Genomic DNA, 27,662 nt, shown 5'->3' with positions numbered 1-27,662 from the left:
GCAGCCAGAAATGATAGTGGAAGCCAGGACACCTCTGGGGTGGGAGCAACCAGGAGGTCCTGTAGCATGTCTCAAGGGTATCCACGGCCTGCTGTGAATAGCATCTTTTTTAAAGCGTTATGAAGGGGCACTGCTTGTCTTTCTAAAATTTAGTCTGCTGGAAGAAAGAATGCATTTATTTTTCTCCTGCTTCTCTCCAGCTTTTAACAAATGGATTTTTGTTTTGCTGTCGCTTAACGAGGTTTTTGATGAAGCTAACATTGCAAGGTTACTCTCGGAAGGTGCCTGCCACCTTAGAAGCGCCCATGTCTTCACCAGCATCCACATGTGGGCTATCCCCAGCTCCGCACGGCTCAGACGTTCTTTCTGCCGAGCCACTTAAAATTTCCTTTCTTCACTGAACTCAAACGTGACATGGCCGGGGGATGCTGTGAACGCGGCAACCACACAGGCCGGGAACTAATTCTCCTTTGGGAACCAACAACCTTAGGCGCAAGAGTGGCGGGCAGGGCACGGGGAGGGGCAGGGCAGGCGGTCACAGCCGGGCAGCCGTGCGGCGGGGCCGGGCCGGGCCCCCAGAGGCTCGAAGGAGCCACAGCAGCGTTCATCAGCCGCCTCGGAGAGCTCCCCAGGAGGCAGCTGGGACGAGGCAGGAGCCATGGCACGGGACAGCCCCGGGCCCCAGCGAGGCCGCGGGACAGGCCGCAGGACAGGCCGCGGCGGCGCCGGGCACGCCGGGAGCCGCATTCCCGCCCGCATTCCCGCGCGGCGCGCCGGGAGCTGTAGTCGCGGCCGTGCCGCTCCGCTTGGGCGCTGGGGGCGGGCTGGAGCGGCTCCATTTTGCGCCCGTCGGCGGGGCTGCCCGGCCGTCCCGCGGCCCGGCCCGGCGCCAGGCAGGGCGCGGCCCGGCCCGGCGCCTCTCCCTTCCCTCCTCCTCCCTTCACTCCTCCCCGCCCGACACCGACACCGCCGCCACCGGGGTGGGGCCCGCGCCTGCTGCCCCCCGGCCCCCGCTGCCGGCCGCGGGCTGAGCGCGTCTCCCGGGGGCGCGGCCCCGTCCCTCCGCGGCGGCGGCTCCATGGTGCCCGCCGCCCCCCGCCGCCCCGCAGCAACAGGCAGGACGAGGAGGAAGCGGCCCCCGGGGGTCCGCACCGCCCCGCCGCCGGCCTGAGCGGCGCCGCCGCCGCAGCGGGAGCGACCGAGCGGGCGGGGGGCGCCCGCGGGCCGCCGGCGATGGCGAACCAGCTGGTGATCCTGAACGTCTACGACATGGTGAGCCACCGGCACGGCGCGGCTCGGGGCGGGGGTCTCGGCCCCCTCCCAGCGGGGCGGTGGCGGGGAGTGCCCTGCCCTGCCCTGCCCTGCCCTGCGGGGACCAGGGCGGCTGGGAAACTTTGCTTGCCCTTCCCATGGCTGTCCCCGAGGGAGCTGGTGGAGCGGGAGACATAATGAACCGTGGGAGGGGAGGGAGGGCGAGGGCGGTGTTTTGGGAGGTCTGGTGGTTTCTACAGCCCCTCTGTGACCTGTGACAAAAGTTTGCCGGGCCGGGTGTTCCAGTGACAGGTGGATTTGTTCCCTGTCGCGGGGGAAACTTTCGCTGCCCTGAGCGTCCCTGGGCTGCGCTGTTCCCTCTGCCGCTGCCCCAAAGCTCAGCAGCGGGGAGGCCCTGCCTTTCTGCCCATGAAAACCAGAAAAGGGTCCAGTTTCCGAGGAGGGCTGTAAACCTCTGTCTCTGCAAGGATAAGATCTTTTTAGCACAGTGTCAGTAAAGTGATTTCTTTCTAGACCACTATTTTTTTTATAGCTTTGTTATGGCTGCGACTGGGTAGAAATAAAAAGATTGCTTCAGCAAGATTTGCAGTCGTATGAGCTCACCTTCCTTCTGGATAATCTTTAGGTGGCACCTACAGCAGCTGTGGTATTGTCTTGTGTTCAGCTGGAAGCTGCTCAAATGCCATGGTAACAAATGAGGTGTAAGTACCTGCATGGAACAGGAGGTTTGGATAAGCAATAAGAAAATATTATCCGTTAATGCGTTTCAGTCGCTGGAAATTAGAATGAGTGGCAGTAACTTCTCTGACCAAGTTGTGAGTCTCCTGATAGAAGGACAGTAAGATGGAGAACTAGCTTCAGGTGACAGTGGTTGTGTTAATTAGCTTATTTTGGATAGGCTTCTCTACCACCACCATTTTAAAGTAAACCTGTGCTGTTTTCAAGGGGTGTAGGTATATAGTGTAGTGTCAGTGACTGCTGGAAGTGAGAAAATACAGCTTATTTTGCTTGGGAGCAGTCACATTCAAATGCTAAAATGCTTAGTAGCAATCAGTAGGGAGCTATCTGTCTTGAAATCAAATATATTTACAATATCATAGCAGCTTGCCTGATTTTTGTCATTACTTTCTTTCACTCTAATACTTACCTTAGAAATCAGTGTCCCTTTTTTGGAGGATTTTTTTTGCCCACGCTCTCTCTCCAGTGAGTATAGCCTGTTACCTTGATTTTGGTTTCCTTCATTATAGACAGTGAGGGGAGACTGGAGACAGGAACAGTCTGTTCACGGTGACTTTCTGATAGATGGGAGGACAAAAGAAGGGGTCTTTGCTCACCTGGTTGAGCTTATATGTGATACTAATATGAGAAAAAGTCACAGTGTGCCTTATTTATACCAGACTTGAGGAGGGAAGGATGCCCTGTCATATGCATATATATTACTTCTCTGTACTACAGTGCAAATACATCTATTGGGGAATCTCTTTTAGCGTTAAAAAAAAGATGTTTTTACATTTATTAACTATAAATATTTGTGCAGAGGAAGAAGTAGGACTTTGGTTTCATGAGTCTTACATGAGAATATCTTTGAAGTCAAGGCTTGACGCACTTCTGACTCACAAAAATGGAAGACCCACTATTCTCACAAAAACTTGCTTAATTGTACAAAGTGGGCCCAGTTCACAGGCAGGCTGTGAAACCTTAACAGCGTGGACTGACTCCTCGGTAAATGCCTGCCTGGAAAGTAGTGCCATGGCCTCTGAGAAACTCCATTCTCACTAGGATGGGTGTCCATTCTCACTGGTGGGGTGTGACTTCAGCATACTGTTTCTTTTTCTCTTGTCATAGTCTCTTTCATTCACAACATCCTTTCTTTTTCCTCCAGAGCTGAATTGCTGTGATCAGTTTTACTCCATCCATTCTAGGAAGGCTGGTGGTTGACATGAGGGAAGTCAGGGGAAAAAAGCAACAGGAAGGGTGTGCTCCTGAAAGCTAGTATCATGTTTTTCCTAAGGACACATTAGGGACTGTTGGTTATCCTGTTGTTATTACTGAGGCTCTGCCTCTGTTGGGAATTCACACAATCTCTGATGCCACCATCTGTGGAAGGAACTTGCTCTCCAAAAGAAGCAGTCAAGCACATTTTGCAGATGTTTGATTACCTGTAGGGGTGACTTTAATGGTTGAAGCTGCACATCACCACAGATTATACATAGTATAAGATGAAACCACTAAGGAAAATACTTACCTTTCATGCTTCAGTCCTGTTTGTTGTTTTGTAATGATATCTACTTTACTTGACCATTAGAGAAACTGTTTGCCTTCAAACTGGTGAGAAAAACACAGGTTTGTGTGATGTCTGAAAGATACCACCAGTGTACATCTTTCATCAAACTCCTGCTAAACCACATCTCAGTCCATCTGAAGTTTGTTTGAAACCAAAGCCTCACTTTCACGTTGTATAGCAGTCTTTACTGCTTGTACAACAGCTGAAATCAATGGTACTGCTTTATTTGGGGGCACTAGGAGTGGGTGGAAGAAGGGAGGAGTCTTCTATAATAGCAGTTTTGAAGTTCTGTTTATTCACCAAACCATGCCAACTGCATATTTGACACATTAGCAGGTTTGCTGTTTGCTTCTGACATTCCATGTCACTTGAAAATGGGTTTGGAATTGGGGTTTTTGGTGTCTCCTTTGGAACAAGAGACCACTACTATTCACCTGGTTGACAGAACCAACATAGCTGTAAAAACGAACAGCTTTATTTTAACCTGAATGCAAACTGTGGCTGCATTTCCCAGGCAGCTGGTTAGGTATGCAGGGGAATACTAAGTGACCTTTCTACTGTTGGAAGTCTTTACAGGACTGAGCTGGTTGCTTTTGGAGGATATACCCTTCCAATGTCCTTACTGCTTGAAAAAGCAAAAATCTTTGATACAACCAGAGTGGGAGGGGGATGCATGTGTTGTAGAAGTTGACTTTCAAGTAGTGGTAACATTATGGAGAGAGAGAAGCTTAAGGGCATATTTACGTGGTACAGTTCATGCCTTTGAACATCTTTTATGATCATTAAAAGGGTAAGGTGAAGGCTTTGATATATTGTGTTTTGAGAACTGGAGTACTTTATAGCTTCATTTTAACTAACTGCTGTTTTTAGGAGTCTAGTTTTTTTGTGCCCAAATAGTATCCTATTTTTTCCCTTGTCAAATAAGGCGATAACAAGCTAAAGTATTAATGTAAATGAAAGCTCTGAAGATATTTTTGAAGCACTGGGATTAGTGTTTTTCTTTCATTGTAGTGGCATGACTTTATTGTGCCAATAGAAAAATACTTCTTTAAAATTTTCCTTATGATAGATTAAACCTGAAATCCTGTTTTACAAGACTGACATATTGCAAAATATTGAGAATATGGGATTGCACCATACTACTATGGCAAAATCCATATCAAGACTAAAGGGAATCCAGTTTGTGTAATGTAACCAAGGATGTAGGATTTGGGATCAGTTTGGGCATGTTACTGAACCAATGAGCTACACAGATTAATTTAATTTACAATCTTTATTTTGCAAGTTGCATATAATCTTTTCAGCTGCAGCCAAATTCAGCACTCTTGCATTTGTCCTGCATTTCATCCTTCAGTGAGATAAGGCATTTTGTTCAATGAGTAAGTGGGACCAACCTTCCAATACCTCATCCAGATTAAGTAATAATTATATATAATTACTGTTCCTAGGGGGAAAGTAATTCTGCCTCATTGAAATTCTTTTATCTTCAATTAACCTATTCAGTTCTTACTGGAAATATGAAGCAAAGTGCCAGCTTGCTTCAGGCACTTCTTCCAAAGCTGCTAACTTTGGTTCTATTTGCCACCAGTGCTCACTTTGTGCAGTGTAGCCAGCTCCGAGTGTTTAGGTGGCACCAGTAAGGAGGAGCACGTGCTTGGATAGGAGCAGGCTGTGCTGAACACCTTGTTGGATCAGCTTTCCATCCTGTTCATCCGCTTCTGTCCATATCAGTGAGAAGGCTTGGTGACTCACATTTCCTCTCTCCTTCCAATTCTTCGTTTGGTTTTGTGGGGCTATGGCTAGGGAGTACCGTAAATACTTTTTACCCTCATTTTTTTCTGTCTAATAACCAACTAGGCTTTATTCTGTCCCACTGTGTGTGGTATCTTGTGTAAGTTTTGCTCTGTTTTCAGAGAGCAGCCTTAACCTTGCTAACAGATCCAATGGGTATGTGATGAGTAGGTTGTTTGGAATTCAGCAGCCAGGTTCGGAGTTTCCTGGCCACAAGTGCCCAGGAAAGTAACAGACTAGAGCACCAGAGACCCTGTCTAGCTCAGTTCTAGATTAGGTTCACTTGGTTACACCTTCCCATTAAGCAAACGTACTTTATTCCAGTGATGACAATCTGTACTTTGACTGTGCCTACGGTTTTGACTATAAATATAAACCTGAAACTGTTTTGAAATGGTGAGCTGGTAAACTGTGGGGTAGGAAGGGCTTTAGAACTAGAACACATTGATGTTGCAGTAGCTCTTCTGTTTTCCTGGGGATTTTGATTTCTCCTCATGATTAGAATCCTTTATATTTATGCTCACAAACCCACTAAGATGAGTAGTCTTCGCATCCTTCTCCTTCCTTGCTCTCTTTGTATTCCCCCTGTTCTATGTCTTCCTATACAGAGTAAATTAGCACAGTATATTTCTGTATGTAATTTGTTCATACAGACTTGCTCTCTGCTCTTTTCTGGGGGTAGAAGGAAAGAACTGCTAAGCCATTTAAATAGACTAAGGTGATGATTTAGTGTAGTCATCCATACCCCACTAGCTAAGCATAGCACTACACTGACAAAGCCAGAAATTAAAGCAAATGGTAAAGTTTAGTCTTAAACAGAATTTATCCATGGATCACAATTGATCTTTAAATAAATATAAGGCACAAAACATGCCTTCTCTTAATTCATATTGACAAAATTTCCCACAGCTGGCTTGTCTGTTTGTAACTATTGGCATGACATGCTCTTTTTGCCATTTGTTTTCATTTTTATTAATAGTTTGTCAACCTGAGGTGTAGTGTATCATTTTTATTGGGAGACAAAAAGCTTACACACTGTAATGTTTTCAATGGCACTGTAAATTACACACTGACTTCAGCCAGCACATCTTCAAGTGTGACACCTGCAACTTTTTACGCTTTTACCATGCATAGTGGCTTTGCATCAGAAAACACTGATTATGTCAACAGGTTGTGTGAAGAAGATAGATGTTTTTTCTTGGTCGCCAGTTTCAGTTTTTAAGGACACAACTGAGGCTTTTTTATTTTTTAGACTTTGTTTCAGGTTCCTTCTCAAATTTTGTGTCACTTGAAATCTTTTAATCTTGGAGATTGATACCTTGAAGGTGGTGATGTAGATAGGGAAAGAGTACCTTGAGGTTTTCCTTTTCCAGAGTTCTGCATCTTTCAGGTGTTGAGGGTAATAGTTATCTTCTGATAGACATTTGCTGCTGGTGCACTTTCATAAAAGAGAAAGCACTGAGGGAAGTTTTCTGTCTTCACTATTTTTTCCCTTTTCTAAAAAAATTTCACTTCTGGTTTCTTTTAAAATGCATCTGTTTTCTGTTGGCTACAATACAAGTAATATATTGGAAATAAGTGTCAAACCTATGCAGAGGACTTAAACCTGATGTTTGGAGCTCCATGCATCAGCAGCCTGGAGAGAGCTTTGTCTCTTATATGGTGACCTCTGATTGAGTATTGAAGGACAAAATATAATAAGGTAATTTCAGTCCATCCCTGAGTATGTCTTGTGCTCATCTGTTCTTAAGCAGGCGTGGTGATTACTGTTAATGACAGTCAGTGTGTTTATCTCTCAGTCCGACATTCCAATGTACTCTGAAGAAAAATGTGCTCCTTAAAACTGCGGCAATTGATTCTAGAATGTATTCCACCTAATGGCAAAGTTTGCAACTTACAGCTTGTTGACAAATAGAAGGTTGATCTGGATTTCTCCCAGGTACAGACTCCTTGGCTGACAAACTTTGACAGCACTAAAACACTGGAATATAACCTAATGGAATTAATTCACTGCTTACGGTTGGGGAATTTTAGTGGCATTCTGTTCCTGTAAAATGGGTTGTGCAGTTTCCACTTTGTGATAGGGTTTAATACTTTGTGATAGGGTTTAATGTTTTTGATGTGGGGAACAGTCTGCTCTGAGAAGATAAATCTGTACTGCAAACTAACTAGAGTTTTGGGGATTTTTTTTTCTTTCCTTTCTTTTAGTACTGGATGAATGAATATACTTCTTCCCTTGGAATTGGAGTGTTTCATTCAGGTATAGAGGTGTATGGCCGAGGTATGTACAAGAAAATCATAACTTTTTGTTTCAGTAATATTGTTATTTAAAAAGCATTTTTTCAGGTAATGAGGGGAGCCTCGCTCCTGAAACCTGTTCATCTCTTTTCTCATCTATTCTGCCTCTGGAAAAAACCTTGAATGTGAATAATCTGGTAGCTTGTGCATTCTTTTGTATAAAGCTATGCAACTGTGAAAAAGTGTGCAACTTATTCAGCCAGGTTTGGAAATACTTTTAAAAACCTACATAAAAAAATGTGTGCTTCATGTAAGCATGGTTGAATCCTTTCCTCAGTTTTCTGTCAGCACTTAGCGCAAGGAGTTAATTTTTAACTACAGCAACAGTAATCTGTTGCAGAGAGACACCTAACACTGTGTGATACTCAGGAAGAAGTCTATTCCATTTTGGTAGGTTTGTTTGTTTTAGAGACAGTTTCTTTCAAAGGCATCCCATGCATGCTGTTCATAAAAGATGCCCTTGTGATAAATAGCAGCAATGCTTTCCAGTTTTGCTAAATAGGTTGTGCTTGGGTGCTACAGCCTCCTGTTCTGTTCAGGTCACTTTGAACCTGCATTGCAGCCAGAAGGTGTTTCTGTGCACGCCATAGCACAGGGTCAGGTCTGAGCTGTTTCTGCCCTAAGTATAATGACACTCTCAGGTGATGGTGTTGCTGAAAGAAGTCCAGTTGAAGAAGGAAGATCTACTGCAGTGGGTTTTTTTGGAATGTGTCGGGAGGTGAGGGGAAGGAGCAAAAGGAGAGGCATGCACTCCAAAGACCACACTGCCCAAAGTTATCTTAAACTATGTTTCAGCTACTGTAATGGTCACATTCTATCTGGTTTTGCAAGTGTTACCAGAGCAATAAACTGACAAAATATTTTATTATTAACTTACTGTTTAAAACCTTTTTATTTTTATTGTTAAAACTTTATTTTCTAATTCGTTTTAATCTGCCCCAGAAAGACCTGACTCTTAATAGTGCTGTGCCTGAAACCCAATTTTTGAGCTGTGCCAAATACATGTGCCTCCCTTCCTGTTGGGATTATAGCAGCTTTCTCATATAGCAGGTCATGCCCCTGCTAGAACAATGACTTGCATTTTTCAAGGCACATCAAACCTTTTATTTATTAACCTGTTGTTAAAAAGATTATCCACAAAACTGAGTGCTAGACTTGGGTGATGTGTTAGGAGTTTTGAGGAAAGGAAGTGTGAAGCCATGCTAAAAGCTTTTTATTACACTCTGGGTGCGGTGGGCTCTGTTATCTTACAGACGCAGACGGAAGCTACAGCACACCATGGTACTTTCATGTAGTGTGGGTGCTTAAGCCAGCAGATGCTATGTGCAGACTTGAGATGCATGCACTGATTTACTTACTTGTTATAATAAAGAACTTGTGACAATTGAACTCTTGCAAATCAAGAAATTTAAAGAACCTATTAGGCCACTATGCACTGCCACATTGAGAACTGTAGTGTATACTGAATAGAAGTGCCAGCAGACCTCTGAATCCCCAGTTTAGATGTAAGTGGAATTCTAAAGACAAGTATGTATAAAGATGTCCAATTTAACTTATAAATGCTCACTTACACAGTGAAAACAATACGTACTTACTTCCTGCAAAGTTATTCAAGTTAAACCTGTATACTGATGTAGGAAGTTTCCTGTTGGTTTTTACTTAGGCTGAGTAGTAACTGACAAAACTATTATAATTTCCAGCTCATTTCATTTGCTCCCCATGTAAATAACATGTCTGCTTGCTAGCTTTAGATCCTTGTGAAGCCACCTTCCAGTCAGTGAGCTCTGCTGTCTTCTACTGTCATCAGATGCTGGTTTTGTTAAATCTAAGCTTTCTCTTTCAGAATTTGCCTATGGTGGTCATCCATACCCTTTTTCTGGAATATTTGAGATTTCACCAGGAAATGCTTCTGAGCTAGGAGAAACATTTAAATTTAAGTAAGAAAACTTACCTATTTTCTTGCTCTTTGAGAAAGCATCTGAAAAAGACAATTTATTGCATTTATTTTTGAGCAGAGATGTATCGAATTGTTCAGGATTTCTGACTTTTTAAGATATGCATGTGTTTGCAAAGAAATGAAAAATGGAATGGACAGAGGTTATGAGACAATGAAGTGTCTGCAGCAAAAACTTTTTTAGCATACCATTAAATTCCTGAAATGTATACAAATTTTGTGGACTTGTGGCTAACTTTTATTACTCTTGCAGCATAAGCAATGCAGTAACTTTTTCAAGGTGGGTAATCAGCAAGGAAACATAATCTCTCATTATAAAGATGGAAGTGATGCCATAAAATGGAATAGAAAGAGCCTTTGTTATTCTTGGAGAACAGAAAGCTCTTGCTACCCACAGTGGAATGGCTTCTGAGCGGTGTTTGAACAGTAGTCCACCTATATCATGGGAGACTGATCACCTTCTACTCTCTGTTTCTCTTCTAGAGAGGCTGTGGTTCTAGGCAGTACTGACTTTATGGAAGATGATATAGAAAAAATAGTCGAAGAGCTTGGAAAGGAATTCAAAGGAAATGCTTATCACCTAATGCACAAAAACTGCAATCACTTTTCTTCAGCTTTATCTGAGGTAAACAAACATGAAGGTCTATAGAAAGGTGCTTCACAGGTGGCTACAGAGCATCATCTCTTTCTAGTCCTTTGTAACGTTTGGTTTAATTTTCAACTTCCTGTCTCTGTTGTCTTGGGCAATTTTTCAGGTTGTATTTGTTCTTATGTCTGAAGCATCAGATTTTGCTGCTAAATGTTGTTGTCATACATAGTTTGTGTTAGAGCAGAGGTGCACTCCTAAAGACATACCAAGTAAATAAAGTATTAACAAGATTTCAAAATAATTTTAGTTGTTTCAGGGATTGCTACTGAAGGTAGAACTACATGTTATTTTTATCAGATTATTTGTATTTCCCCACAGAACCATCACTCTGTAAATAATTTTTCAAGTTATGATCTAGTGTTAAAGAACAGCAAAGGCATTGAAGCTACTCAGATAAATGTTACTCTTCTGCTTGAAAGGCTTTTGTCAAATTACTGCTCTGCCAGCACCCGTGTCCTGGTCATGTAGATACTTGAGTGGTCATGCAAAGTATTTGACCGAGGAGTCAAATGGGCTTTGTTGTAACAGGATCAGTTTGCCAATATGATCGAATGCTTGATCATTCACATGTGTATCCACACAAGGGAAAGGGTCAGGAACAAGTAACCCAGGACAAAGAGGGGAATGGAAATTCTGATTTTCATTGATAGTTGTCAATCTCTGCTTGCCAGAATTTATTCTAATGTTTCATTGAAACATTCCAAAACAAGGATGGCTATTTTTCCTATGTGCACTTCCATAGATTTTAATTGGGTTTTTTTTTTCCAAAATAGTTAATGCATACTTACTGTATAGCCTGTATTTTATGTAGACTGATCTTCCAGTGGTAGCAGAAAATTTCATTGAAATGATGATTCATGTGCAATGCTGGTACAAGTAAATAGGGCAAGATACTGACAAAGCTGCAGTTGGTGTGAAATCTGGCCTATATGGCCAGGGTTTTGCCATACTCTTCATCTGCATGGTCATCTTGTTTCTGTTTTAAGTCTTGTCCTATTTAGTGTTCAAACTGACTATAAAACTGGGTATAATTGCAAGTTAAATGCTACTCAGTTACAGCAGAGTAATGCTTATGCTCTCCAGATTTGCACTGTAATACCAGAAGTGAATGTGGAGGTATTTAAGTGAAGTAGCTCACTCCTTAAATAGTGACAACAAAATTATTTAATGACTGATGTGCAGTCAAAAATAAGTACTTAATGCAACTTTACAAATTTTTGAGGTGTTGAACCCAGCTGTCAATTGTACAGCTCTTGTTCTTGTTCTCTTGTTCAGTGAACTGAAGTGTGTGCTTGGCCTGTGTTGTAAGATACTGACGTCCTGTGGAAGTCATCAGAGGCCACCACAGTAAAGGGCCTAAACTGTGTGTGTAACTCCATACAGCTGTGGTATTAACTGGCCACTTGATTTCAGGGTGCTTTTTTGTAATAGTGGGATTTCTCCTGCAATATCTCTTTCTGAGGAATTAGCACTGAATAGAAACCATAGCTTAACTAATTTCTGTCTTTTATAGAAGTTATTAAAAAATAGTGAGGTGGTTAGGCTTTTCAGGACTTCTAAGAAAATCATGGAACCAACCATGTGTCCAACTTTCACAATGGAACATAGGTGTCATTATGGGACTTGGAATGCTGCTGTTACTGATGGAAAATTGTCATAGTGCAGCCGACTTGGGTGTTTCTTGACTGGCATTTGTGATATGTAAACTGTAAGGCTGCTGTAGCCTTTGCTTTTTATTTGCAGTACTGCAGTTTTGTTACTGCTGAATCCAGAAAACAAATTAACTCTTTCATTTCCCTTCCCCCATAGATTCTCTGTGGAAAAGAGATTCCACGATGGGTGAATCGCCTTGCCTACTTCAGCTCTTGTATACCCTTCCTCCAGAGCTGCCTGCCAAAGGAGTGGCTAACTCCTGCAGCCCTCCAATCTAGTGTTAGCCAGGAGCTACACGATGAGCTGGAGGAAGCTGAGGATGCAGCAGCATCAGCTTCCTTGGCAAGCTCGGCATCTGGGTCTAGAACTGGACGCCACACCAAATTATAAGTCCTCCTCCAAAGTAGCAAATGGTTTGACATACTTCAGTTTGATCTCTTCAGCAATTGACTTCCTGACAGAACATGAGAGCCAACTCTAGAACATTGTTTTTATATGCAAAAAAAAAAAAAAAAGCTCTCATCAACCCCTGTTTCAGCTCAGGATTATTTACATAGTGAAAGGAATTGCTGGGAGAAAAGGGAAGGATTTTGTGTGAAGCCACCCTTTTCATTTTCACCTGTTTGGTAGACTTGCGTTAACTTAACATCTTGCATAAAGCAGAACTTAAATTATTTGTTTACAGTATTGTGTACTGCTGTTTACAAGTCCTGCAAGGACTCCTGCTACCATGGAAGAAGAAAGAATTTAAGTTTGATTTCACTGTTGATATAAATCAAAAGCAGTGGTATGATGCCCTGGATGAACTTTCCCTTTTGTTTTCAAGATTTAAGGCAGGAGAACATTAAATTGAGGAATGCCAGAAACTGCAGAATGCTATATATGTGAACAGGGTACTGTGCGCTTAAAGTGGCTGGTGTAAGCAAGTAGATTGCAGGATGTAGGGAGACTGGTTTGGTCTAAAATCTGTTCCTAGAAGTATGACCTCTACATTAATGAAACTGGATTTTTGCACATATGAAGGGAAATTTCTATCTCATTGCAATGCACATCAATCCATTTTTTTTTTTTTTTCAATTCAGCCATGTAGTTTTCATCCTGTCTTGTGTCTTTACTTGCAGTTTACTTCAGGATTTAAACATGTGAATATCATTTGCTAGAAGCATCAACAAATGGTTCACTTCTTTGCTTTACTTGATGTCCAACTTGTATATACAAGTTAGTACTTGTATTTCTTTTTTGTTTGTTTGTTTCATATAGTTTGGAATCATGTAAAACAAGCCATTTATGGTTGGGAAATGGCCTTTGCTTCCTGCTGCTGATTTTGCTTCACATGAGTTTGTAAACATTTGTGTCCTTCTTTTTTTGAGCTATAAATTACTGCCCAGTTGTGCATGTCCGCACAAATGATAGAGAAATCCTAATTTATTTTCCCATAGTCTCTATCTGTGGCATTAACTTTCTTACCAGATGTAATGAAGAAAAACCTGAAAATTGCTTATGCACCTGCGTGTTTACACAGCAGAACCCACTAATCTGCACACATAATTATATCTGAAAGTAAGAGATACTATTTTCTAAAACACAGAAGTATGTTTGCTGGTAGATTATAATTAGAGCTAAATTATAATTAGTGATCAGAATATATAATTGAATGCCTTATTCTTGTTCATTTAGCAAGAGAATTAATTGTTCTTCCAATCATTAGTGTAAATTAGTGAGGTTCTATTGTGCACATAAGGCTACAGTAGCACAAACATGAGGGAGGTGAGCTTGAGTATTTTGTAAGACTTGCTGCCTTAAACTAACAAAAAATATACCATCCCTAAACTGGTCAGCTCACTAAGAAGTGTGCATTACTAGAAATATGAATTATTCTTATGAGCTTTATTTACAGTCTTTTGCTGGGTTTAGTTTTTCTGTTGAATGAAATACTGACTCTGCAGTTTCTGCTGTTTAAAAGCAAAAAAAAAAGTCCTCTTGGGAGGCAAAAAGCTTCATATTATGAATGCTCCTGGCCATGGGTAGTGGTGCCATTGAACCCTATGGGAAGGTGCAGTAGTTGTATCATCATAAGAATTCTTACTGTTGCCAGCTCCAACTTGTGTTAGAAACAAGTGGAAGTTTTTCTGCTGCCACCTGGTTTGAATTCTTCATCAGACAGACTTTAGGTTTTCACTTATCTTTTGTGATGCAGTGTAGTACAGAGAGAGATACATTCAGTTGTAGTGAGGGGGAAATCAAGTGAGACTCTTTCTGGAAAGAAATAGTAGTAAATCTCTTTCTGGAAAGAGATAGTAGTAAAAGTCTCCCTAACTGTATTTTGGTACGTGTTTTAATAATCTCTTCTGCCAAGTGGGAAACGCTTAAGACCTGGTGAGTCTGACACTAACTTCATTCTCTGTTTGATATCCAGAAGCTGGGTATACTGACCCTCCCTGTTGAGTGCTTTCCACTCTGAATTTGAGTTCTCCTTTCCTTCTTTTCCCTGTAGTGAAAATGAATATGGTGGTCTCCAGTCAACTCTCAAGCATTACAGAACTGAATTTCGCACTACTCACAGCTCACATAACAGGCTGCAGACAGGTTATTTTGTCTCTGCTATGCAGCTGTGGTAGTAATGTGACTAAGTCTCTTGGCCAGGGCAGGTCCTTTATTTCAGCTCAGGGTTGAGGCCACTGATCTAGCAAAGTACTGTAGCTTTTCCTATGCTTTAGGAAAAATAAATGGACTGAATTTTCATTGCTACCTTTTATGTACCAAAATCAGCTTTTTAGGCTTCTGATACATCCAGAGCGCTAGGTCACAAATCTCTACACCTTCATTAACACACACAATTACAGCATGTACAATGCAAGAACGTGACAGATCACAGCACAGTTTTTATTTAGAAGTAAAACTAAGACTATTTTTTATAAAGCAGACTGGAAAGTTTGTAACAAAAACATTCACTTTATTGGTAGCTGTACAGGTGAAAATACTGTCTTATGCTCCATAAGGACTTTTTTTTGTTTGTTTTGAAACCATCCATTTGTAAATCCTGTGAGGAAACTGACACCTGAACCCTGAAGGCTGTTGGGTATTGTATCAAAGCGAGCAGTGCTGTAACTTCAATCATGTGCTGTCAACTCAGCCTCTGCTGGATGCCTGCAAGAAGTCACCCTGCCAGTGGTTACTCTGATTTGTTAGCAATAGAGCAAGTTACCTTTCACCAGCATTACTGCCAAGCAGGGATTACTTTAGTCTACTAATGACCACACTGTGCTAGGACTAGAACACTTCAAAATGCTGTGAGAAAGCTGGACACCTGTGGAATCATTTCCATCAAAACGGGTAGAAAAATATCACCACTTCAGGGTTCTGCTCTGTTTGCTTTCTCGTTCTTTCTTAATTTTCTGTGGGATAGTACTTTTGATATGTATTACATTGTTTCACTTAGTCATTTTATTTAAACGCCATTTTCTGTTCAGCAAGCCAAAAAAATCCAATGTACTGTCAGCGTGCACCAGTAACTTCAGAGTGGCTTGGTAAAAAAAAACAAAACATAGTTGCATTACTTCTAAAATTTGCAATGCAATTCTGATCACTATTGATAGATGATAATTTTCACTGTTGGAAGTTGGTTACAAGCTGAATATCCACTGATGCATTTTTTGTAAACTTGCATTCAAGTTTACTACATAGTATTTGTATAAAATTCAAAGAATTTTGACTTTTGTTACCTGTACATGGCAACAAGTTGTCTAGCATCTTAAACTTAAATCCATCAGTTTATTAAAAATACTTTTATAAAAAAAAAAAGTTGGCTCTGTGTGTTACTTGTACCTACAGCTTGTTTTGTAAGTGCCACCCAAGTTGATGTTTGGTTTTGAGCAATGGTTTTGAAGGACAGTGAGACTATCCAAGATTTTCCTGTAGTTAAGCTTTAGGCTGACATGAGCATCAGGTGCTGAAATTTGGTTTGTGTGAGACATCTTCCCCAAACATCCCAGGCTCTGGCACATAGTTGGCAGCAGCCCTTGAGGACATGCTTTGACAGCACTGAAAGGTGTTGGTGCTGTAATTTGCAAAGGGCAGATGAGTGCGTGTGTTTTAACAGCAGAGAGATTTCTCTGCAAGTTGAGGGCAGTGGTAAATGGGAATGCTGTCCTGTGGCTGTCCGAGCTGGTGTTGTCCCTACCCATCTCTCCCCATAGCTGGGAAGGGGGTGTGTTTTGCCATGTTGTGCATGCTGAGCAGGACATGTCCATGTGCACTGCTAAAGAACATTGGCTAGAGCCTGACTTGTTGGAGAAGCTGCCCAGATGCAGATGTGTTCCCTTTTCTGAGTTTTCCTCACCAGCAAACCTGCAAGAGAGTTTCAGCAACTTGTAACCTATTGAAAGGAAACTTGACAATAGTTCATCAGTTAAAACTAATGTGAGTTCCAGATGAACTCACTTCTGGCATCCAGTGGCCAGGAGTGCTGATCAGCTTCCAGGAAGGTGAGCAATTCACAAAAGTATCTACTGCATTGTTTGCTAGTGGGTGAGTGGCTGCATTTAATGGAGCTGCTCTTGAAGAAAAGATATATGTTCCAAATGAAATTTTATTTTCTAAAAGTTTCTTTAGCCATGCAGAACTATATGACAAATTTGTCATTGGAACAGCTCCACAACAGGCAGAGGTTTTTCATGGCTGTAGCACCTTAGTCCTATCAACCCCACCCCCAGAATGAATGCATTCTTTCTCAGTGCTTCATGCAGTGCAATGGAAATAACTACTAGACAGTTCCTGAATTGTTCTGAAATCTTGTGGTTTGATCTAAATCAGATCATAAAAAACTTGAAACTTGTCAATGTAATAACTTGTCAGGGAAGCCATGGCAGTTCTTTGGAAGAGCAGCTGTGCTCCACTGGCAGCTCCCATTCCTGCTAGGCTGGAGTAATGATCCTGTATTTTTCACATTATCTGGTCCATTAAAATTAGCATATAAACAACTAAACCAGGATCTAGCCATAAAGAAATGCAAGATCCTTCACTGGAATAGTTTTAGCTTGCTTTAGGCATGACAGAGGCTACATTTATCTCTGGGTCTCCATAGAGAGAGACATTGCTCATACCAGAGTAACTCTACACCCCATCCATCTCTGAGCAGCAGCATGGGACTCATAGGACTAAGGGAACACTGATCCTTCTGCAGGTTTCAGATGGGTGATCAGCAGTTCTCCTGGTCTTTTGAAAGTTGTTGGTTTTGGAATCCTCAAAGCACCAAGCCTGCTGCACCTGCTGTGCTGTTTCCAGACCGTGTGTTAGTGTGAAAGGAGAGAAATCCCTGGTAGTGTCTCCTGGACAAAGTGAAGGTGAAGGAGGGGCTTCATGTGTGCCCTGCAGGAGCTGTTGTTCATTGCCTTTAACTCATGATTTCTCCTTAGGGAGCTGTTTTTACCTCTCTGTCCCATTTCACTTTTACACAGCCTGAAACAAGGCACCCAGATACAGAACTTCAGGAAGCCGTGACTGTGTTGCTGAACTGTTCCTGCTGGGGCTCATGACAGCATGGGAGGAGAGTTAAGAAGGGGTACAAGCCATCGTGGATGAGAGAAGCCTTTCCCACATCCATGATATGTGCATCCAGAAGCATACCCTGTCTGCTGCCCCAGGCAGCTGTGGGGTAGAAGTGTGGGGTTTTCAAAGGCACCCTTTGTGGAGCTCTGTTCCGGTCCCAGTGTGGCTGGTGGTCAATATGGGTCCTCCTGTACAGTGAGACAAGTGATGTGAATCAGACACCCCCTGGACAAACAGGGCACAGACAGGTTTTTATCAGGCTGCAGTGAAACATGTCCAAACTCCCTCACCAGGAAGGGATGGGGGTGGAGGAGACCCTCTGTTCCCAGTGAGTGCCTGAGTGATGTAGCAAATGCTCCCTCATGTTTCCCAAGAAGGAACGGTCATTACTGTTAGCTCAAGCAGAGCCAGCACCTTTCCTCCCAGAATAAGTATAAAGCCCTATTAAACCCACCTAATGACAACACAAATAATGTTGAACAGAAAATGTCTTGTGTTCCCTACTCAGGCTGCAGAGGCTTGTGGGTTTTGTCCTAATTTTCCCATTCCTAATTTGCCTGTGGGAAACGCTCTTTCCCCCCAGCCCTCCCAGTGCCAGCACACAATAGTTGCTTGTTTTTTGCCTGGAAGGAATTGCTGAGCCTTTAAATAGCTGGAATTTGGTTTGTTTTTCTTCTGTACTTCAGCTCATTCATTACTCAGTCATAGCATCCTAAAAGTGAAGATTTTCAAAAGCATTGGCATTTGCCTCCTTTGATTTGTTGGGGTTTTTTTTACAACCAAAAGATGCTCTGCATCTTAAATTTCATTTCAGCCTGGTATTAGTGTCACTAATCCTGCAGTGAATTAATTCACATGCCATTAAGCAAACATGAACTGAGTAGAGAGGACTAGCAAGAGCTGATGTCAGTGTAGCTGGCTCAAATGCTACTGTAAAGGTCAATTATTTTTTATGTCAGAGAGACTTGGAAAGTTTAGTAAAAGCACTGTGGAGGCTGTCCAGGCTTGCTCTTCCCTCCAGCACTCTGGAGTTGAAGGCAGAGAAACACCTCAGGGAGTGCCCAGCTTCTGTGGATGCTCTCATCTCTGCAGTTGCTTTCTTTAAGCTGCTTTGCCCTTCCAGGAGCCTCGTGGCTTCTGTGCATTTTAAGAGGTTTAAAGGAAGAACAGACTCCATGGCCTAGAGCACTGCCTCTGCCCGTGGCTCCCAGCACAAATGCTCCCCAGGTGAAATGCCACGCTGTGAATTGCCCCCAGGGATGCTGTGCTTATCCCATGCTTTTGGAGAGTAGGGATGAGCATGGCGTGGGAACCTGCAATGCTCAGACAGACAGGCAGCCTCTAGCACCCAACCAGCCCGCACTGAGCTTCAAAAGTGTATCGATTGATGCTAATGCTCCTGTGATTATTGGTGCTAATGTTGCTGTCTCCAAATGAGAAAGAAAAAAGGGCTTTTGTACTAAATAAACTGACATGTCATTATTTATTGATAATAAAATAATACTGCAGAATTAAACTATGTACAAAATGGAATCTGTTCAGAGCTTTACACATCTTCCTGGTCCTGGCCTGTGGCATGACCTATACGTACAGCTGTTCCAGAGCTGTTCAGAGCTCCTGAGAGTCAACTTTTTCTCCCTCAGTCCCTGCAGATGTACAACTTCCTAAATGGTCTCTGAGGATCTGCTTTTTACCTGCAGACCAGGTAATCCTATTGGTCATGACTCTTCCCTGACTGTGTCATAAGCTGATCAACACTTCTTCCTTATCATCTGGGGAGGTTTACTGAGAATACAGTTCGAAGAAATGCAACCAAAAGCTGCAGCTGAGCCTGGGTCAGTCAAGTCCCTCTCTCTGCCCAAGCACACAGACAAAACTGCTAGCTCCTGAAGACTGTGACATAGGTTTGTGGCTTCTTAAGGAACACCACAGGGAACAGAATCTTCACCTGGAGTGCAGATATTTCTGGTAGTAGTTAGGAAGAATTCCAAGAATATTTGTAAATTCAATGCAATGCATGTAGGACTTTATTATAAGTATACACCTTCAACAAGTTGACCTATAGGAGTATTCTAGCAGCAGTGGAATAAGTGAACAAAGTATGCGAAGTAAGTGGGTTTGGAGGGGCCAAAAAGAAAGGGACACATGCACATTCAAAGCTAACCACAAGTCCTTCTATCACTGCTGAGGCCTAGGAATGATACAGGGGTGGGAAGCAGGGTGAAAACATCTACAGACCCTTCCTCCCTCTGCCCTCCTCTTCTGGGTGCAGGACAAGCTGCCCAGAGAAGCAGGATGAGGAGGATGTGCAGCAGCCAGGAGAGACACTGCACTCAGGCTGCTGCCAGTGGAATGGGTTGAAGCCTTTGAGTCTGGGCTTGTCCATCTCACAGCAGTGAGCAAAGGATGTGCATGTGCAGACTGAGGGAAGCCCATCCACAGGGGCCAAGGAAGGACAATCAGGTCAGCTGTCTTCTTTCCTATGCATGCTGCCAGTCATTTCTTGGTTTCCATGGAAACTAGCTGCTGCAGAAATGATGTTATGAAAATTACTTCTGAGATTCAAAGCTAACAGATTTGCTTTGCTCTAACAGGAGCAGAGAGACTCATCACTGTATTGCCGTGCATGTGTTTAAAAGCAGTTTCAGAGAAGTTGCAGGTGCACCAGGACAGCCTGCACCACCTGCCCTGTGTCACTGACAGCCTGTGCAGCCCCAAACTCCAGCCAGGGGAGAAGGGGAGGAGGAGGTGGAGAAGAAAGGAGCAGAGACTTCAGACCCCATTAGTCCATTACTGGTGGGTACAGCTCACACCAGCATGAGAGGCAGTGCTGTTGCCATCTCTGGAGGCAGAAATTTATTGTTTTCCCTGCAAAGTCCAGGCCAGCAGCAGATGCACCAGCAATGTGTTGAGCATGTGGTGAGATATCCAAGAGGCTGCAAGGAGACTGTGCTGCAGCACCTTGAGTGGAAATAGTAAAGGCAGCAATGGTGGCTTAGAGACAAGTACAGCCACTGTGAGGCTGCCAGGTACTGAGCAGGGGACTCTTTATTCAGTTTACTAGTGTATAAACTAATACACTGTATTAGTACAGTGGTCTAACTGTACTACTGAGTGGTCAAACATCAGTCTTGTTGGATAGACCTATTCTTATATAAATTGCTGTCAGAAATAAATGTATTATTTAATAAACCAAGGTCATGTCTTGCTGAGAAGCTCAGTAGCAACAAAGTGAGCCAGTCTTTGATGGAATAATTGGCACAAAAGCATGCAGAATTTAAAAAGCTTAACTCTCCCTCCATATTATTAATTACTCAATTGAGTTTCATTTGGAAGGAGTCCATGAAAGTATAAAGAGATATTTAACCTAACAAGAGAAACTCCAGAGCCCATGTTAGACAGTGTGATGGAGGCCTGTGGTCGATGATCAGGACCAGTGGTGTGAAGACCAGCTGTGCCCACCACAGCAGTGACACACATCTCCCATGGAAGGAGGCTGGACAGATGTGTGTGACATTTGTCTGTCACAGATGTGCTGACAACCCTGTGCCTGTTCAGCTTAATGCACTGCTTACACCTGCAGGTAATACCTTCAGCTAGAAAACAGCCTTGGATAATAACCAGGCAAATCACAAAGAACATCCAGAAACAGATGCCAGTAGGGTGGAATTCATTTCTAGCATGAATTTTGATGTTTCTAGAAGTTGATCCAACATTTTACAGAAATGTTGTCAATAACACAGAAATGATGAAGGCAGCCAAATTAGTCATCAAACTTTTTTTTACAAGTCCTGCAAATGACATAGCACTAACAAACAAGTGTTTGTAGTTGAAAAGTTCTTTGGTGCAGTCAGAGCTTCATGATCCTGGTATCTTCCTGTGGATATTTTTCTGCATCTCTGCTGTGAAATCCACTCAAAATTACTACATAAGGTTACCCATGAACCCATTTCTGGAAAGACTCCCTCAGCGAGGCTCTACAAAACTTGGGGATGTAAAGCTATCCTGGGAGCAATGCATACTCTGTTGCGGAGTGTTTAATCTTCTTATGCAATGTTAAAGTGCTTCTACACAGACCTGGGGAGTATAAACACTAATTACTGAAGTCATAAAGAACTTTCCAGTACAACTAATAAACAATCAGATACCTCTTAATTTAGAAGCAGAACTTGATGGTCTGTAGTCCATCAAAGGAAGAACAAGACCTCACAGAAGACGTATCTGATGTTTATGGAAGAAGTGTGTAGTTCACAAATGTAACTGCAGCGTTGAAGATACACAGCATGAGCAGACACATGATTTGCCAAAGACCTGCTTTTACATACAAGTTTAGCTGATCAGTGAAGTGTTTAAAAGAATGTAATGATCACTCCATAGAGGAGGACAGCAAAAGAATAATGCATTATGTAATATATATAAGGCAGTGATTAAATGTACAGAGAGGGGAGTTCTGCTTGGGTTCTTTGGACTCAAGCTGTGGGACAGTCAGGGCATGATTCAGTTACCTGCACACTGGCAGTGGGTGCTTCGTGATTTAGTACTGTTGGGGGTTAGGTGTCCTTCCTTTTGTTCCTCCTCACCTATAGAATTTTCCCCATTAGTTGCTGGGAAAACCTGACTGCTGGTACTTACTGAGTGTTTGAGAAGACGAAAGAGTTTGGCTGGGCTCAGGGGGAAGTGGGACAGGTAAAAGAGAGGGCAGGGGGCAGCTGCTGGCTGGCTTGCTTCTTCAGCTTCAGAGCAGCACACTCGGAGCTGTTGTTGCTTGGGGAAAGGAATTCGCTATAACCCAGAGGGAGCTTCTTCTTCCTCTTCTTCTGTGGGCCCCCCCCTATCCTGCTGGGACATCCTGCAGTGCCAGCCACCGCTGCGGAGCTTCTGATACACCTCATCCACCAGCCTGGGATCTCTGCTCATTCCTGCTGTTCCAGCAGGGTGTTCCTCAGAGCCCTGCAGGAGCACCGGGACTGAGTGCCCGAAGGGCTTGTGGAGCAAAGCCTCTCTGGGCCAGGTCCATTGGTCTGACCCGGAATGGCACGCCTTTCCCAGAGAGAGAGGTTCCGCAAGAGACAGCCTTCCGGGGGTGTCTGGTGGTCCCTGGCCACTGGGTAATTTCAGCAAGGGGCAGCCTGTGCCTGCAAGTGAGTTCAGCTCAGTGATTTCAGCTCTGCTTGCAAGGTTGTCCCAGGCCGACTCAGAGATAGACAGGAGTATTGTGTAGCAATTCCACAGACAGCCTTTACTGTCCAGCAGCTCTGCAAAAGGTAGCCAGGGACCCCATCTTGGCCGAGAAGGCTGTCACAGGGTCTCTGGTTCTGTTTTGTTGTTATTGCTGTAGTTGTTGTTGTTTGTGTGCCTTATTATACATACTAGTAAAGAACTGTTATTCCTATCCCCGTATCTTTGCCTGAGAGCCCCTTAATTTCAAAATTCTAATAATTCAGAGAATGGGAGTTTACATTTTTTATTCCAAGGGAGGCTCCTGCCTTCCCTAGTGGACACCTGTCTTTCAAACCAAGACAAGTACATAAGGTGCTTTTCCAGCTAATTTAAATCTGTCATGGGGGTAACAAAACACTCATACCTGAAAGGATGGCATGGATGGAGTTTTCAGGATTGAGTAAGCTTGCCATCATGTAGCCTTTCTCAGATTTTTTTCAGAACCTTCAGAACCTTCCTCCCAGCTCATGTCAGAAAAGGCTCAGATGTTCCTTGGAGCCTTGCCAGAGAGGGTAGAGGCTGATGTGAGGGAATCAGCTTTCCAGCCTACTGCCTTTTTTCCTGGATGAGCAATTTATCTCAAAGCTCTCCACCTCCTCTGAACACCTCTCACCCACGTGGGCAGCGTTCCCTGAGAGAACAGCTCAGTTTTCCTGATGAGTTTGCAAAGTGCTTGGCTCTGTGCTCCAGCTGGTCCAGCCATGGCTTAGCACTCAGGAGCTTCTAGGAAAAGCTTAGAGACAGGGTGTTGTCTAAGTGGGCCAGAACAGAGTCAGGGGACGGGTCCCATAGGTCCCACACAGAGGAGCCAGGTTTTGTATCCAACTAAGACTAAGGAGGAAGTTCGGTCAGAAGATAAGGCAATGTTCTGAAGACAAGGCAAGAGCCTGGACAGAAGAGAGGAACTCAAGGAAACTGTAGAGGAAAGACTGTCTGCCTTGTAAGAACCCAGTGAGTAAAGGATAGACTTGTTTTCAAAAACTTCATTCTGTCTTACAATGTAATTTAGAGAGTGGTGTTGTCAGTTTTAACTCCTTTTCTGTTCTAACAAAACAGCCTTGGACAGCAGTGTGATAAAAGGTGGAGAACAGAAGCAGACAGTTCAGCTCAGTACCCTGGGTGACTCATCCCAGCAGAGACAGAAACCCTGCCAGCTCAGGGATGCCAGTCCGTACCTCCCTCTGCTCTCAAACCCTAAGGCTGCCCCTAAGACAGTCAGACTCTAAGATCAGGGAATGAATGCTCACATCTGGCTTCCAGATTGTTCAACTGGTCCTTCTTTATTCAGCCAAACACATCAAGTTTCAAACCAGTGTAGAATTTTCTTGACTCACAGTTGTGACAGGAGTGGAGACTAAGTTTCAAAGTTGGTTCCCAATTTTCCTTTCCCACAGCGACACACAAGTACAGGAAAATCAGCCCTGTGCAAATTGTTACCTGAGAATCTGACAAATGCAATTTGATCACACAGTGATAGCTGAATTCTATCTCAGGTCACAACAGAGGGGCCTTCTGATAGTGTCACTGAACATTTTCTCTGTAGCTTTGTCTCACAAACCAAGGCATTGTGGCTTCAGCTCCCTGCTGCTGTGCCACAGCACTGAGACTTGAGCATCCTCAGTGCTGAGAGAAGAAACCAGGGCTGGCAGATACACACCTAGAACTGCTGCAGGTGAGTCCAGCAAATGACATATATGAAGTCTGTGTATTCTGATCAGTGATAAAACAGTACAGATTTGGTTTTTTGTTTTGTTTTTTTAACTGGCTCATGCATTTGGTTGCTCTGTCTGAGGGCAATATGTATGTGAGAACTTCACTTACAGGAGCTAGCAGAATTTTCCCCCAGATGGAAGTTCCTTCCATTGGTCAGTAAACTGGGGCAGAGACAGATATTAATCATGCAGGAGCAGAAGGAAGTTTCCTTGCTGAGAAGATTCCTTCAAACCCTTCAGGGCAGAAGCCACCAGCTTCACCTCTGACCTCTCTAACCTTTATCAAATTTTCCCATCTGTGGCTGTTGCCTACAGAGCCATTTTCAAGTTTCTCTTTGTTTTTTCCCCAAAAATTATACTAACAAACTTAATAAATTTGAAATTATCATTAAGCTTTAAGACTTTGGGAGGTTAGTGTTTTGCTAAAATATCACTGAATATGTGTTAAAAGATATTCTGGAAACTTTTCAGAAACCTAGCTGGTTTAATTATGAAAAAAACACATTTAACCAACGCTTATATAAATCTGCTGACTCTGGACTACTTGTATCTGATAGAGATTTACAAATAAGCTACAGTCAATGCACATGCCATTCTTTGTAGCTACATATTGAAATTGTCTAAGAATGTGAAATTAACTGAAAAAGCAGCACTTCTGTGGGTAATATTCAAGAAAAAAAAAATAGCACTTTCCTCAGCTGAAGTCTGCATGATTTGTCAATTATCTGTCTTAGCTCTGGATGTGAAATCAGTCACTTAAAAACCGAGTGACAGGTGACAGATTGTTCTTAGCAGACACACCCCTAGTTACTAAGGAGCTGATGGTTACTGCGGCTTAAATAAAAACAGGTGCTTAAATTCTACTCCTCTGAATACACAGCAGCTCTACATTTTTTTTTTTTTGAGAAAGACCTAAAAAATGAAAGGGTGTGGGTTTGGGGACCATTCCATGATTTAACTGAAAAATAAGAGTGTAATGGCTGAGATTCTTAGGGATTGGTCTTTTACCACAACTTGTCTGAGCAGATAATTATGTCAGTTATATATAAGATTTTAAAGAGATCTCTAATATGTTCCAAATCTGAGACTTGCCTGTAGTTAAGTTGGGAAAAAAAATCCAGAACTTGATGAACAGCACTAATGAGCAGCATTAGTTTTTTAGTACTCATGACAAGCATTTGAAAAAGATGGGGGATTTAAGCCAACTGCTGTATTGCAATGATCATCTTGAGTGATGATTTTAAAGACAAACAAATGTAAAAAGGAAACCATAAACTAAGGGAATGCTCCCAAGCACAAGAATGAGATGAGAATCAGAGGGAACACCATTATTCAGAATTATACTGTCAAAAGCCCAAGTAAGTGCTCTGAAGGACCATTCATCACAATAAGCCCTCCTTTTTCTTCCTCACCTGAGAAATGGCCCCTTTCTGAAGCACGGGATTTGGTGATGGTTGTTGTTGAATATTCTGCCAACACAAACTTTCCCAGGACTGGAAGAATAACTCACCAGCCACCTCTGGCTGGTGTTAGCCTAATTTAGCTTGAGCAGACGAGAAAAAACAATCTATCAGACATCAATTACCTAAGAATTTTAAACAGATTTTAAGTGAGGCAATTAATCACGTGTTTAGCTGCCGCTCTTGTTCCTGCAGAGGTGCTGAGAAGGCACAAGTCAGACATACTGGGAAAACAGAACCGTCAGTGTGGGAATATGTATGGGAAAATAAAACCACAGTATAAAGGAAAAAACCCTTCTGCATAATTCAGTGGCCCCTGAACAGATGCCTGTGCACAGGAGGTCTAAAACTCAATTTAGGGAGGAGATAGTTGTCTCACTGGTGAGGGCAACAGCACCGAGCCCTACCCTAGGGAGACTCCACAAGGCTTCTCCAGCCTCACCACTTGGCACATGGAGGGGGATGGCAACAGCTGAGTGCAGAGAGTGCACACAGACCCCCCCGTGTCCATCTGGGAACAGTTCCCCCAGCAAGCCAGAGTGCTCCAGTTCTCCTCCTATTTCCCAAAACCTCAGATCTCAGCTTCTGCACTACACACGCTCTCCCCCTCCCTCCAAATTCTGATGGCTGTCCTGCATCAGGTACTCTCTAGAGTTAATGACTTTAGCCCAGCACCCGATGCTTTAGGCAGGAAACCAGGATCCTCCAAAATGAAAATATGACAGAAGGTTGTAGCCCTCAGTAGCCAGTCACCAACAGACTGACTCAGCCTTCAGCCAGGTCACAGTGAGGCATCAGGAAAAGAGCAAAAATATTGGATACAAAAACACCAAGCAACAAGGTATGCGGTATTTTTAATCTCTGCTGCTTCTCAGAAAGCAGCAGAAACCACACCAGGTAGGGAAATATTTATATGCTAAATTAACACTCTCAGTGTGCAAGACATGAAGTCATTCCTGTCACAAACAAGAAAAACCTTGAATTCTTGCCAGGGAATCTGGACACCACAGCAGGACACCTAAGGTGCCTGCAAATCTGGAACAACTGTTTGGAAATAATATGTTGTGTTTGACTTTGAACTCTCAAATCTCGTCCTTGCAGACTGCTTGTTTCTTGTGAGATCCTTCTGAAACCACGCACACTTTTTTTCCTTTACCCTTTGCCAAAGGTGTGTTATTTTGTGCAGGAGATCCTGCCCTAGCAGACTGAAACCAGCCTTTGTAGCATGATGAAACAACATACCCTGACTTCTCTGAATGTATTTTGGATGGCGGCTGTCTCAGGAATACACTGTAACTTCCAGTGGAACAAAACACCTTGCATCTGGCTGGGTACTAGCAGACAGTCATGTCACCAGGCAAAGTGTGCTGGGGATAAGCCAGTGAAATCTACTTTAAACTTGATTACAAAACTAAAGTAAAACCCACAAACTCCTTGCCCTCTCCCACCTGCTAAAGAGAAAAAAGAAAACAACCCAACAAGATATAATGAGATCTGCCTGGTACATCATAATTTTTTGAAGTTGGTACATTGCATGGCTTCTGAACATCCTCTCCAGTTGTCTGGTTTGAGTGTCTACTTTGATATGCTCGGGTCCTTGAATGTGACTCCCCTCTCCCTGTACACTGCTAATTACACATCCACTTGAACAGCACACTGCATGCAGAACACATCACCAAAGTGGCTCCTGGCACACCATCTCTTTTCTCTCTTACCCTTCAGTTCAGTGATGTCACTGTGTTATATCACTTTCCCTTCTCTGGCTTTTAGCCTAATCTTGGCAAAAATGCAAGAGCCCCAGTGAGTCATGCAAAAATTTAAT

General features: G+C 43.0%; 1 protein-coding gene and 1 long non-coding RNA gene across 2 annotated transcripts; one reads left to right on the top strand and one right to left on the bottom strand.

Annotated features, from left to right (window-relative positions):
* The first annotated feature begins 905 nt into the window (after positions 1–905).
* On the top strand, positions 906–15,702 carry DESI2 (desumoylating isopeptidase 2). The gene is made up of 5 exons (XM_086878177.1): positions 906–1,272; positions 7,556–7,628; positions 9,489–9,582; positions 10,083–10,224; positions 12,058–15,702. The coding sequence occupies exons 1-5, from the start codon at positions 1,234–1,236 to the stop codon at positions 12,289–12,291; spliced, it is 582 nt and encodes a 193-aa protein (XP_086734303.1). The 5' UTR covers positions 906–1,233; the 3' UTR covers positions 12,292–15,702.
* On the bottom strand, positions 14,749–27,662 carry LOC111927576 (uncharacterized). The gene is made up of 3 exons (XR_015283553.1): positions 25,793–27,662; positions 23,033–23,391; positions 14,749–17,636 (listed from the first exon to the last, which is right to left on the bottom strand). It is a non-coding gene; the product is annotated as an uncharacterized LOC111927576 (long non-coding RNA).

The sequence above is a fragment of the Cyanistes caeruleus genome, chromosome 2, assembly GCF_971803275.1.
Source record: "Cyanistes caeruleus chromosome 2, bCyaCae1.hap1.1, whole genome shotgun sequence".
Classification (NCBI taxonomy): domain Eukaryota; kingdom Metazoa; phylum Chordata; class Aves; order Passeriformes; family Paridae; genus Cyanistes; species Cyanistes caeruleus.
Note: the sequence above shows the minus strand (reverse complement) of the source record. Positions and strands in the feature narration are given on the sequence as shown.

Bases quoted from the DNA above. Each gene is read 5' to 3' on its own strand.
- DESI2 (XM_086878177.1), top strand. From the start codon at position 1,234: ATGGCGAACCAGCTGGTGATCCTGAACGTCTACGACATG. The intron at 9,583-10,082 runs GTAAGAAAACTT...TTTCTCTTCTAG, and splicing joins GGAGAAACATTTAAATTTAA to AGAGGCTGTGGTTCTAGGCA. The intron at 10,225-12,057 runs GTAAACAAACAT...CTTCCCCCATAG, and splicing joins TTTCTTCAGCTTTATCTGAG to ATTCTCTGTGGAAAAGAGAT.